Source organism: Lynx rufus, unplaced genomic scaffold, assembly GCF_022079265.1.
Source record: "Lynx rufus isolate CCGP_SWC_20201006 ecotype Redwood Valley unplaced genomic scaffold, mLynRuf1.p SCAF_17, whole genome shotgun sequence".
Lineage (NCBI taxonomy): Eukaryota > Metazoa > Chordata > Mammalia > Carnivora > Felidae > Lynx > Lynx rufus.
Window position 1 is genome coordinate 2,967,261 of NW_025814831.1, and position 13,760 is coordinate 2,981,020.

The 13,760-nt window shown below is 44.8% G+C and overlaps 1 protein-coding gene across 1 annotated transcript in view; it reads left to right on the top strand.

Annotated features, from left to right (window-relative positions):
* The window catches only part of PPP1R13B (protein phosphatase 1 regulatory subunit 13B), a 66,522-nt gene that overhangs the window by 34,879 nt on the left and 17,883 nt on the right, over window positions 1-13,760 (top strand). The window contains exon 5 of the mRNA XM_047079989.1: window positions 12,873-12,974. Within this exon, the coding sequence (XP_046935945.1) occupies window positions 12,873-12,974 (102 nt within the window). The remainder of the gene's footprint in view (window positions 1-12,872; window positions 12,975-13,760) is intronic.

Consider the following 13,760-nt stretch of genomic DNA (forward strand, 5'->3'; position numbering starts at 1 on the left):
TATAGATGCTGGACAGGATGTGGAGAAACGGGAACCCTCTTGCACTGTTGGTGGGAATGCAAACGGGTGCAGCCACTCTGGAAAACAGTGTGGAGGTTCCTCAAAAAATTAAAAATAGAACTACCCTACGACCCAGCAATAGCACTACTAGGAATTTACCCAAGGGATACAGCAGTGCTGATGCATAGGGGCACTTGTACTTGTACCCCAACATTTATAGCAGCACTTTCCACAATAGCCAAATTATGGAAAGAGCCTAAATGTCCATCAACTGATGAATGGATAAAGAAGATGTGGTTTATATACACAATGGAATACTACTTGGCAATGAGAAAGAATGAAATACGGCCTTTTGTAGCAACGTGGATGGAACTGGAGAGTGTTATGCTAAGTGAATTAAGCCATACAGAGAAAGACAGATACCATATGTTTTCACTCTTATGTGGATCCTGAGAAACTTAACAGAAACCCATGGGGGAAGGGAAGGAAAAAAAAGAGAGGGAGGGAGACAAACCATAAGAGACTCTTAAACACTGAGAATAGGGGCGCCTGGGTGGCTCAGTCAGTTAAGTATCCGACTTCGGCTGAGGTCAAGATCTCATGGTCCGTGAGTTTGAGTCCCATGTCGGGCTCTGTGCTGTCAGTTCAGAGCCTGGAGCCTTCTTCGGATTCCATGTCTCCCTCTCTCTCTGCCCCTCCCCCACTCATGCTCTGTCTCTCTCTGTCTCTCAAAAAATGAATAAATGTTAAAAAAAAAACAAACAAACAGAATAAACTGAGGGTTGATGGAGGGTGGGAGGGAGGGGAAATTGGGTGATGGGCATGGAGGAGGGCACCTGTCGGGAGGAGCACTGGGTGTTGTATGCAAACCAATCTGACAGTAAATTTCATATTAAAAAAAAAAACGAGAGAAGGACAGGAGGGAGCCCTCTGGTGCTAGTGCTGTTGGAGTTCTGTGTCCAGCACAGGGGGTGGGAATGGCTGGAGGCAGGCAGCCCTGTGAGGTCACTGCTTGCCACAATTGGAATCCCAGAGAGAGACTTCCATTCAAAGGAAGTATTTGGAAAGAAGAATTTCAAGGTTATGGAGATAGAAGCTCAAAAGGTACATCTGTAAACTACAATTTAGAAGAAAGGAGATTTCACTTCATTCCTTCCTGTAATTCACGTGCATCTGCTTATATGAAATTATCCCAAGAAAGTAAAAAGAGGGAGTTAGGCTTTTTTAGACTTCCTCTGGAACAGTACAAGCAATGATTAGGCATGCCTCCTCCAGGAAGCCCTCCACTATCACTGAGCAGTCTATTTTGTCATTTCTCATAATCTTCCAAAAATAGAGTAGCCTAGAGTTCTCGTTCTTCTATTTTATTTCTTTATTATTATTTGCTAGAATCAAGTTATCTTTAGATTTTATGTTTCTCAGTGGGGGAAGTTAATCCTTTCCTCTTACATTGAACCACATGAAATTGCGGATGTCTGACCATCTACATTTTTCGATCTACAAAAACAGCATTTTCATATGATTCAAACTAATAATCAGATGGCATCTGGCAGAGCATTTACCCTTTGGTACAATAAATGAGTGGTATTTAGGGGCAATCATACGTGCCTGTGCTGCAGCCTGGTGAGAAAAAATGGGAGGCCAGTACCTCCTGTGTGAGGGAAAGAGCATGCAGCCTGCCATCCGGAGGCCCTGACACTGCTCCTGGCCCACCCCTGCGCTTGGGAGAGCTGTTCAGCCTGCTGCCAGAGCTCAGCTTTCTTGTCTGTGAAACGGGCTTAAGAACTTTCCTATAAGCGTTGTGTAAACGTCTACTAAGATAACCTTAAATTCAGGTTTATATAAATGTCTAGTATGCAAGTGCTTGTTGTGTGTTGTTGAATCTCTAGAATTCAGAATGCATGAAATACTGAGTTCTCTCCCATCTCTGGAAGTGATGTCAGATCCTGAGTGTCAGAACAATTGCATGAGAGGTTCTGCAGAGGATCAGGAAAAGCTTCAGGAAGCAGATGGCATGGCCACTAGATCCTAAAGGACAGGTAGAGTTTAGGAAGTTGGGGGAAGGGCTCTGTAGCCAAAAGGAATAATCTGAGCAAAAATGTGAAGGTGGGGAAGTGTCGGCTCTGGAACGGAGAGGCAGACACAGATACGAGGGAGAGAGAGAGAGAGACAACACTGAGCAGCAGCTTCTATTTTGAGCAACGTCGGTTCAAGTCAGTGATGAGGCTGAGGTTTCTGGGGAAATGCTACAGCCATTAATGGAAGTAAGGAATTTAGGAGGAAGCCAGAGTGGAAGGAGAGGGAGGAGCTTGGTTTCACACATGCCAAGGGTAAAGTGCTGGCATGCCAGACAGATCAGAGTGCGACTCTGGCGGGGGGAACGGTGGTACCGGGGCTCCTTTGAGGAGGCCACGGGTGGGCGGCTGGACCCACCAGAAGGTCCTTTGCGTTTTCCATGCAAACCAGCCCAGAAAGGGATGAGTAGGACAGACCCTTGAGCTTACAGCATGCCATCTCACCACAACTTGAAAGCTTAGGGAATTTTCTTTTCCCAAGTAATATTATAGTGACATTCTTGTCTGTTATAACCAAAGATGAAGTTATTTAGTTGAGTATTAAAATCAGAATACCAAAAAATAAAATAAAATAAAATAAAATAAAATAAAATAAAATAAAATAAAATAAAATAAAATAGAGCTGACATCTGAAGTGACCCATTAGCCAGTAGGTATTTAATTGCTGACAGAATCCACTAGCCTTTTCTGATAACTGACTACCAAGGAATATATGTTAAGCATTGAGGATAAAAGCAGCATTTATAGTTAAAACCTCTATTGATTGCACTCTTAGCTAGCTCTCTTAAACATATGCCCATAACATAAACATTCTCTTTCTTTGTTGTATTGTAACACTGCTGTTGGGAATAACAACTAAACTCCTGTACGTAATAAATAATAGGATGATAGAAGCAAAGAGTCTTTATGAGGTTTTACAGTAAATGGATGTGACAGTTTTAAAATATGAAGATTCTTGGGGCGCCTGGGTGGTTCAGTCAGAGTCCGACTTCAAAGCGTCCACCTTTGGCTCGGATCATGATCTCACGGTTCATGGGTTCGAGCCCCGTGTCGGGCCCTGTGCTGACAGCTCAGAGCCTGGAGCCTGCTTCGGATTCTGTGTCTCTGTCTTTCTCTGCTCCTCCCCATTCATGCTCTGTCTCTTTTCTCTCAAAAGTAAATAAAAGTTAAATAAAGTAAAATAAAATATGAAGATTCTTTAAAACGCCTCTCTTCACAAAGTGGAGTTAAATTCCCCTCTTTTTCTCCCAAACTTAGTGACTAGCTCCTAGCAGATAGAATTTGGAGAAAGTGGTGCAATGTGACTTCTGAGGCCAGTTCACTAAAAAGATAGCTTCCCCTTGGCACTCTGTCTTGGATTATTTGCTCTGGGGGAAACCCGCCACCGTGTTGTGAGTAGGCACAAACAAGCAGCTCTGTGAGGAGTCCACTTGGTAGCCACGAGAGTGTGCCATCTTGGAATCAGTTCCTCCAAACCCAGTCAAGCCTTAGGACAGCTACAACCCTGACATTTGGCTGGGCCTCATGAGAAATCTTCAGCCAGAACTGCCCAGCCGAGCTGTTCCTTAACCCTTTATCCCCAGAAGCTATGAGCCATAATGAACGTTGGTTGTGTTTTAAGCCAGTGAACTTAGATGTGACCTGTTATCAGCAGTAGAGAACTAATATGTATCCTTGGAATGAATAATGTGAGCTGTTGATGCCCAGGTCATTCTCACAAGTATAAAATATATGAATTGAACAATGAAGACGTCCTTGCATAAATAATAAACAATTTGTGGATGCAGTTGGAAAATAAAGTGTCATGTAATGAGAGCGTGTTGTACTCGCCAATGCCAAAAGTGGAAGAGCAGGCTTCACAGTATGTGTTGTTGGTGAGGAGGGGAGTGCAGAGGACTCACTCTTTGGAATGGTTTTGATATGTAAATTATACTTCTGCATCATTTTTGTCACCAGTTTTTCAACTTTTGGGGAGATTGCACTCAAACTTAAAAATAAAGTTTAGGGGCGCCTGGGTGGCTCAGTCGGTTAAGTGTCTGACTTCGGCTCGGGTCATGATCTCATGTTCTGTGAGCTCAGGCCCCGTGTCGGGCTCTGTGCTGACAGCTCGGAGCCTGGAGCCCGCTTTGGATCCTGTGTCTGCCCCTCTCTCTCTGCCTCTCCTCTGCCAGTGTGCGTATGTATGCGCGCTCTCTCGCGTGCACGCGCGCGCTCTCCTATAAATACATAAATAAATAAATACATAAATAAATAAATAGAATGAATGAATAAATAAATAAATAAATATTAAAAGTAATAATAATAAAGTTATAGCCCACAACTGTATGGTCAACTAATTTTTGACAAAGCAGGAAAGAATATCCAATGCAAAAAAAGTCTCTTCAAGAAAAATGGTGCTGGGAAAACTGGACGGCAACATGCAGAAGAATGTAACTGGACCACTTTCTTCCACCACACACAAAAATAAATTCAGTATGGGTAAAAGACCTGAATGTGAGACAGGAAACCATCAAAGTCCTAGAGGAGAATGCAGGCAGCAATCTTTCTGACCTTGGTCAGAGCAGCTTCTTACTAGACCTGTCTCTGAAGGTAAGGGAAACAAAAGCAAAATCAAGCATGAACTGTTGGGGCCTCATCAAGATAAAAAGCTTCTGCACAGTGAAGGAAACAATCAGCAAAACTGAAAGACAACCTACAGAATGGGAGGAGATGTTTGCAAACGATACATCTGATAAAGGGTTAGTATCCAAAATCTATAAAGAACTTCCAAACTGGGGCGAGTGGGTGGCTCAGTCAGTTGAGCGTCCGACTTCGGCTCAGGTCATGATCTCACAGTTCGTGGGTTCGAGCCCTGTGTCAGGCTCTGTGCTGACAGCTCAGAGCCTGGAGCCTGCTTCCGATCTTGTCTCTCTCTCTCTCTCTCTCTCTCTGCCCCTCCCCCACTCTCACTTTGTCTCACTGTCTCTCAAAAATAAATAAATGTAAAAAAAAAAATTAAAAAAAAAATGTGGGTAGAGCTAACCCACATGCACAGTGGACCAGAGGGTCGTAGAAGACACCCCCTCTTCGTCACTTGGCATGTGCACCCAGAACACATCGTTGGGACTCATCCAAGCCTGGTGCACAGTTTAGAGTTGTGCCATATCCTGTCCTCTGATGAGCAGCGGCTGGGTTGAGTAAATTGGTGACTGTTTGTCTGAAAGTAATGTCAAAATATCACTCCTTACAGAGCATTTAGTGTGTTTTGAGTGAAAGTCATTATACCAAAAAGAAAAAAAAAAACCGCCTGAAAAATGGCATAATTTTTCAGGAACTGGGATAGAGTCATTACCTGAATGGACACTATGCAAGGTGGTGAATCCTTTTGTTTTCATAGATAAAATTGCAATCTTTGATAAGTTTTTTGCACGTTAGAAAAATACACTTGGCACATACTGACAGGCTGTTTGAATAAGATATAAAACGAAGTCTTCTTCCTAATGTCATTCGCAGCTTAGGTTGGGAGACGTGCGTATATATATTGCATAATTGTCTACAGTGGTTTGTTTTGAGAAACTTTATTACATATTTTTAATGCCTCAATTATGGTAACACCACTCTCAAGTTTAAAACATTACCTGAAGAGGGGCGCCTGGGTGGCTCAGTCGGTTAAGCGGCTGACTTCGGCTCCGGTCATGATCTCGTGGTCCGTGAGTTCGAGCCCCACGTCGGGCTCTGTGCTGACAGCTCAGAGCCTGGAGCCTGTTTCGGATTCTGTGTCTCCCTCTCTCTGACCCTCCCCCATTCATGCTCTGTCTCTCTCTGTCTCAAAAATAAATAAACGTTAAAAAAAATTTTTTTAAATAAAAAAAAAAAACATTACCCGAAGAGACAAAAAAAAAAAAATACTTTTGATTAAAGCCATGGTACCAATTTGACGTGTGATCTAAAGGTTTCCATCATAATTATCAAGTAAGTCATAGTTTTTCTGAACATCTTAACATTTTAGTTCTAGTAGCCTGTTTTTCAGGGAGATGATGGCTTCATGAGTCACGACTCCTACACATAATTGGTACAAAGGAGACTTTGCCTGGGAAATCAGCCCCTTCTCCTTATCTAACTTCTGGCAAATTTTATTTATTGATAGCTTATTTGTTGAAAATCTGGTCATAGTATGTTTGGTTTTGATCACTTAATTGTGGACATTTTTATCCTTTTTAAAATTATTTTTTTGTAACTTTTAAAGTTATATTTATGAAATCCTTTCTTTGCCAAGATGTTAAAATTTTATTTAAAAAGAAGATAATTAAAATGTAAACATTGACAGCAAGCGTTGGCAGGGATGCAGAGAAACTAGAACTTTCCTACGTGCCTCGTGGCGGTGTAAAATGTTACGTTTCACTTTGGAAAACAGTTTGGCAGTTTCTGTGAGTTCAGCATACACTTACCACACAATCTACCTGTTCTACTTCCTTGACTTTGGTTACCCAAGAGAAGCCAGAACACTTGTCTGCGTAAATACCGGTACGTGAGTGCTTAAGACACCTTTAGTCATCATAGTCCAAAAGTGGAGACAGCTCCCATGTCCGTTAACAGATGGATAAACGAAATGTGGTGTCTCCGTACAGCTGAATACTACCCAGCAGTAAAAAGGACAAGTTTACCGACGCATGGATCGACACCGTGAATCTCAGCAGCATTGTGGGTGTGAAGGAAGACAACCCAAAGAGGCACACACTGTACAGTCCCATTTGCATGGAATTCTCAGGAAACAGAACAAGGCTATCAGGACAGAATGACAGGCCCCACATCCGGAGTTGTGGGGAAGGGGGGTGGGGCCGGGGGGGGGCGCAAAAGGAGTGGAATTGACCAGCAGGTGTCAGAATTCATCCAGCAGTGTACTTTAAATGGGTGCTTTTTACTGCTTGTAAGCTATACCTCAATAAAGTTGATTTTAAAAGTAAACATTGGTTTCACTGTGTATTTGCTAAACTAGCCAGTTGTCGTTCTGTTTTAATCACTATCAGTATGGGTATCTTGGCCATTTTGTGTATGAGATGGTCTAGATTATATGCTTGTCAATTTTTTAAAAGTTGCTAACATCTTAAATTTAAGACCATAAAAGCTTGTTTTATTTTTGCTTATTTTGGGCGTTGTGAAATAATTTTATTAGAACTTTCTGTAAAGTCAGGAACAATAACGTACGGGGGGGTTAGCTTCTTGTTTGGTTTCATTGTTTTGGGAAAGGAGATTTTAAGAGAATCTTTTTGTTTTTAGACCCACAGCTCCCATAGTGACTAGACCCAGGGTGGCTGAGTGAGGTTGTGAAACATCCTGCTCTTCTGGTTCCTCGTGACCTTCCTAGGGCAGGGGACAGGCTGAACACGCACTTTTACGAGAGTCCTCGCTGCTACACTGAGAAATGCTGTTTTTATTATTTCACAGTGAACATCCTAAGTATAAAGAAAACTGAGCTCAGGTTCTGTTCCTCATAGTCGAATTTGATGAGTATCCTAATTGCTTCCCTTGTGAGAATCTTATCTCGTTGGTCAGAGTAGCGACACACAGAACACAGGGAGACATCTCACTGGTCTTTTATCTTACCTGCCACGTCTCGGATCCTGGCTGGCATAGCCAGGGTCAGCGAGGGATCCTGGTGTGGTGTGCGATGTGTATCGCACTCCGGACAATTCCAGTTCCTGTCACCCCTCACGACTGCCTTGCCACTTGTCCTCGGTCACTTCCTCGCGCTGGGATCTCGAGCACGTAGTTTGTTTTATTTTTTTAGTGTTTGTTTATTTTGAGAGAGAGCATGAGTTGGGGAAGGTTGGGGGGACGGTGCGTGGGGACAGAGGATCCAAAGCAGGCTCTGCGCTGACAGCACAGAGCCCGACGTGGGGCTCGAACTCCCAAACCATGAGATCATGACCTGAGCCAAAGTCGGATGCTCAACCGACTGAGCTCCCCAGACGCCCCTCAGAGCACATAGTTTAGTTTCTTTATTTACAGAGCTCCACTGCCACTGCCGCTTCCAGCCTCTCCAGGCAGACAGGCATTAGGGGAAGGGATCAGGAGGAAGGTGATAAGGGCCAGAGGGGGCTTGCGTTAATGAGGTGCTGACTCTGGGGGCACCCGGAGGGCTCAGTCAGTACAGCACGCAACTCTTGATCTCGGGGTCGTGAGCTCGAGCCCCACAGTGGGAGTAGAGATTACTTAAATCATTTTTAAATTTTTTTTTTTTTAACGTTTATTTTTGGGACAGAGAGAGACAGAGCATGAACGGGGGAGGGGCAGAGAGAGAGGGAGACACAGAATCGGAAACAGGCTCCAGGCTCCGAGCCATCAGCCCAGAGCCCGACGCGGGGCTCGAACTCACGGACCGCGAGATCGTGACCTGGCTGAAGTCGGACGCTTAACCGACTGCGCCACCCAGGCGCCCCACTTAAATCATTTTTAAAAAGAACCTGGAGAGGCCGTTGAAATGGTGGGGAGGATGTAGGCTCTTTGTAGGACGACAGAATGAAAAGTGTGGGCTTTTGAGTTTGGGAAGATGCCGTCCACACTGGAGTGTGAGGAAGCCCCCGACTGGTTCGTAAATCCACTGCCCCGTGGCGGGCTAGGACCCTGCAGCTGCCGGGGCCAGGAGTCTCTGGAAGTGTCTCATTAGTCAGAGGGCCCAGTGTCAGTTCTCTGTCGGGTCAGTGTTTTGTATGTAAAAGTATTGTAACTTAGAGAATTGAGTCTTTTATCATTTTTGTAGGTAGATTTGTGGACGTTTGGAGAAAGAAGGGGATATGACCAGATACGTGATGGTGAAGGCTGGGGGCCAAGGTGCCTGTTTTCCTCTGCTCTTGCGGGGAGTGGGGAGTTTAGACGTGGAGTTGGGTGGGCCACGTTTGTTGTGAGAAATGGGAGAGCAACCCGCATTCATAGGGAGCACAGACATGTCCCCAGAGTCCAGATGCAGGTAGAACGTCTCGTGAGAGGGGCTCGAGCCGTGGGGCCCAGGCAGCAGCCCCTGCGAGAGGAAGGGTATGAGAGCAGCGGGAGGCCGGCGAGGTGCTTCCTGTCCTCTGGGCCCTGCGTGGAGGAGCCTGCTGGGCCGCTTCTGAGAGACAGCGCGAGCACCCACTTCTGCACCAATCGTGCTGCTTGTGGAAGTGGCTCGTCCTCTCTGTGACCTGGAGCTGAGCTCACGAGGTGACTCGGCCAGGAGGGAACTCCGGGAGCCCAGGGAACGGGATTTGATTTCTTCTTACTCGATGCAATGACAAGAAACAAACGAGGAATTCGGTCATAGGTTTGTTTGAATGCACGTGGAGACCTGGCAACTGGAAGGAGGGCTGAGCTGACCTGGAGGGAGCACAGTGACAGGCCCCTCATAAAAGGACTGCATTGAAGGGTTTCGTTGTCCTGAAAACTGAAAAGGTGCTTCTTTTTGCTGAATTTTCACATTGAATAATTCAGGGAAGATATACTAACATACAAAATGTAGCATATTTGTTGACTCGTAAGTTTATGGTGGTTGGTGTTTTTCGAACTCAGTTAAAATACAGTTAAGGGGCGCCTGGGTGGTTCAGTCAGTTAAGCATCTGACTTAGGCTCGGCTCGGGTCATGATCTCACAGTTCGTGGGTTCGAGCCCCGCATCGGGCCCTGTGCTGACAGCTCGGAGCCTGGAGCCTGCTTCGGATTCTGTGTCTCCCTCTCTCTCTCTGCCCCTGCCCCGTTCACACTTTGTCAGTGAAGTTACACGGGTGGTGCCGCACACGTGCCAAAAAACTGGAACAGTACAGAATAGTGTGGCTCTTGTGTAAGGTTGACCCACGAATTTGTAAAGTGTTCCATATTTTTTGTGTTAACTGTGCTGGAACTAAAATGAAAATAAAAAACAAAAATTCACAGAAGAATGTTCACTTTGAAAAAATTTGTTGATGCATAGTTTTCTGTATATAAGGTCTTCTTGAAGGTGTACAGTGTTATGAAGTTACAACATATATTAGCGTATGCGTAAGATCTACCTGAATTACTTATGCCACACGGCACTGCCCTAAATGACAGAGCAGTGCAGTGTGATGGTGACCGGTTGAATGTCTCCTCTGTGCTCTTTTCACTGTTGCTGTAAGTCACTGGAGGGGAGACCAAATAAGGTTTGTTGAAGTTGTAAATTAAGAAATTAACATAAATTGAGAGATTTGGTGACTGGACATAGTTTTTCTCTCGTCAAAAATGCCTTCAAGAAGTAAGAGTTCTAATGGCTTGAAAAATACCTTTTATTGCAGTGATTAGACTGTTGTAGTAGGTGGAAATTAGCAAGCCCTTATTAGAGTTAAAACAGAAGTTTCAGGCATTTTGAGGGTATTGCCGGGCATTTTTGCTTCTCGTGCAATAAACAAATGATTTTTCAGATGGAAGTTTCTGTAATGTGGCAGTTCACAGTGTCTAGTTCTGAAAAGGAGTTTGCTCCATATTGTTCCCTTAGGATCTTAGATAAACAGAGTGGGGGTTCCAGATGGCAGCGTTGGACATTTTTCAAGAACGTGCTTGAGCACCTTGGGAGATTGGGAAGCCCAGAGTCAGCGCAACAGGGGTTACAAGAGGGTGGAAGGGGAAAGGGTTGCTAAGAGTACAGATGAACAAAGTAGAGAGTAGTGGCCTGGGGAGGGTCTGGTCGCTGCCACAGGAGGGATCAGAGGGGGACCAGCCTGTCTGGAATTGTAACTCTGCCCCTTCACCGCCTCCGAGGGTGCCCTAACACGTGTCCCTGCACCTCTCCCCCGTGACTCCTCCCCCAGCGTGGGGCGCACATACAGTCCACACACACTTGTTATGAAGATCATGTCACACCGCCTGTAACATGCCCAGCGTGGTAGCTACAGGCAGTTCGTGTTTAGTAAAGAGCGTGCTATACCGATGGTCGGAAACAAGGACCCTGTGCCCTGCTTTGCCACGTGGGCCGTCTGACCTGTGGAAGATTCTTTGAACTCCTCCACGCTCGTTTTCTCCCCTGTAGAACGGGGATGTAACGTTCTCACCTGGTACTGTTACGGCGAGGCTCAGGCACCCTCACCGGTGGAGGCACCTAGTCCAGAGCCTGGTGCTACTAATCAGCAGCAGAGCATAGGGACGTGCCTTGCAGTTCCATCAGTGACCGCTCCTCTGGATCTTACCGTTTCGTACTCACTCCTCGTACAGAATTCTGTCAGCAGTGGGTCAGTCCTCGGTGTTTTTAAGGAGGTATTTGTATTTTTAGAATCGTCTGTATTTTTTAGCTTCTTGAGACCGGGTGGCAGTAAAATGACATTTGTCCCCAAGGGTCGCTACACATTCATTTTTTAGGTTGTGTATTCTCAAACATTTGACATCTCCATTCATTCAGATTCATCCTTAAATAGCCAATCAAAAAAAGGTTTGGGACCCCCCCCTTTTTTTCCCCCAGTATAGTTAACATACAGTGTTATATTCGTTTCAGGTGTACAATATGGTGATTCAGCAATTCCATACATGACTCATCAGGATAAGTGTACTTTTAATCCCCTTTGCCTGTTTCTCCCATCCCCCACCACCCTCCCCTCCCCACCCACCCCCAGTTCCGGTAACCATCAGTTCTCCAGAGTCCGTGTTTTGGTTTGTCTCTTTTTTTCTTTGTTCTTTTGTTTTGTTTCTTAAGTTCCACGTGAGTGAAATCATACGGTATTTATCTTTCTCTGACTGACGTAACACTGTACTCTTTATTTTATTTATTTTTTTTTTTAATTTTTTTTTTCAACGTTTATTTATTTTTGGGACAGAGAGAGACAGAGCATGAACGGGGGAGGGGCAGAGAGAGAGAGGGAGACACAGAATCGGAAACAGGCTCCAGGCTCTGAGCCATCAGCCCAGAGCCTGACGCGGGGCTCGAACTCCCGGACCGCGAGATCGTGACCTGGCTGAAGTCGGACCCTTAACCGACTGCGCCACCCAGGCGCCCCAACACTGTACTCTTTAGATCCATCCATGTTCTGAATGGCACTGTTTCGTTTTTTATGGCCGAGTAATATTCCGTTGTCTGTGTGCACACCACATCTTCTCCGTCCATTCGTCTGTCAGTGGACACAGGCTGCTTACATAATTTGGCTATTATAAATAATGCTGCAATAAACATAAGGGTACATACATCTTTTCAAATTAGTGTTTTCATTTTCTTTGGCTAAATACCCAGTAGTAGACCCGTATTACTGGGTCATATGGTAGTTCTATTTTTAATTTTCTGAGGAAACTTCATATGGTTTTCCACAGTGGCTGCACCAGTTTGCATTCCCACAAGTGTGTCTCTTGGTGTGTGTGTGTGTGTGTGTGTGTGTGTGTGTGTGTGTGTGTCTGCCCGTCCCTTTTTTTTTTTAATTTTTTTTAACGTTTATTCATTTTTGAGAGACAGAGACAGAGCATGAGTGGGGGAGGGGCAGAGAGAGAGAGGGAGACACAGAATCGGAAGAAGGCCCCAGGCCCTGAGCTGTCAGCATGGAGCCTGATGTAGGGCTCGTACCCGTGAACGCACGGTCATGACCTGAGCCGAAGTCGGGTGCTTAACCAACTGAGCCACCCAGGCATCCGTGTCCCTTTTGAATATAGTATCTGGTATATTTAAAAAGCTGTTATTTATATTTAATAAAAGCTGTCAACGAGTGAGAAAAGTTCTTATGTACCAAGTAATTTGTATTATCCTAATTTCTACAAGGGAGGCTCTTTAAGATCCTGATGTATATTTGTTCTGACACGAGAAAAACGATTATGCAGATGGACCTTACATCGCAGCCTGACCGTGTTTTGCTCCCCATAGGTTGGAAATCCACGTGTAGAACTTACCCTCTCAGAGCTCCAAGATATGGCAGCCAGGCAACAGCAGCAAATTGAAAATCAGCAGCAAATGTTGGTTGCCAAGGTGAGTTTATAAAAGCAGAGGTGGGAAAATGTTCATAAAGAGTGTTATTCAGCAGTTTCTTTAGACTGGAGTGAACACACCCATGGGCAGCACTTGTAGGTAGGACCAGGTCACGGAAGTATCGAACACAGCATCCTCCTGTCTTTGTTACCTCTTCCGTAATGATACATGAATACTGTAGCTTCTTCGAGTTGGGAAGGTATCTGAGCAAGACCCTTGACACCCACACTCAGATACCCCAGAATAGGAGGTGGTTGACCTTAGTCAGCTGTAGCTGAAATCTGGAGGAAGACACTGGTCGTGGGCCCACAAAACAATGACAGTTGGTTATCTAGGCTTCCTTTATGCCACTCCACGTGGACTTTGGTTTGTGCCCACGCAGGGCGGAGTTAACGCTCTCTACCTACACGAGTTGTGCATTTGTCATTGAGATGCCGTAACAAAATTTGAACCGTTTCTTATCACAGACTGAAAAATCAGCCCTATCACCCAGGCCTGCTGGAGAATATTCTTGTTGGAATGATCTCTGAAACTACTATATAAGGAGAATATGGAAACATTTCTGCCTGGGTTCTTATTGCTTTCCCTGTAGAGAGATTTGCTTCATAGCCAAATGTCCAATCCTACTTTTTTCATTTATTGAGTGACCATATAATTCATTGTACTATATCCACTTTTATGTGGATATATTATAGCATAAATTGGGCTTGTTTTTAAAAGTTGTCTTGCAGGAAGAAAAGTTGTCTTGCAAGGTTTATTGGATATACAAGAATAAAAAAAAACCAG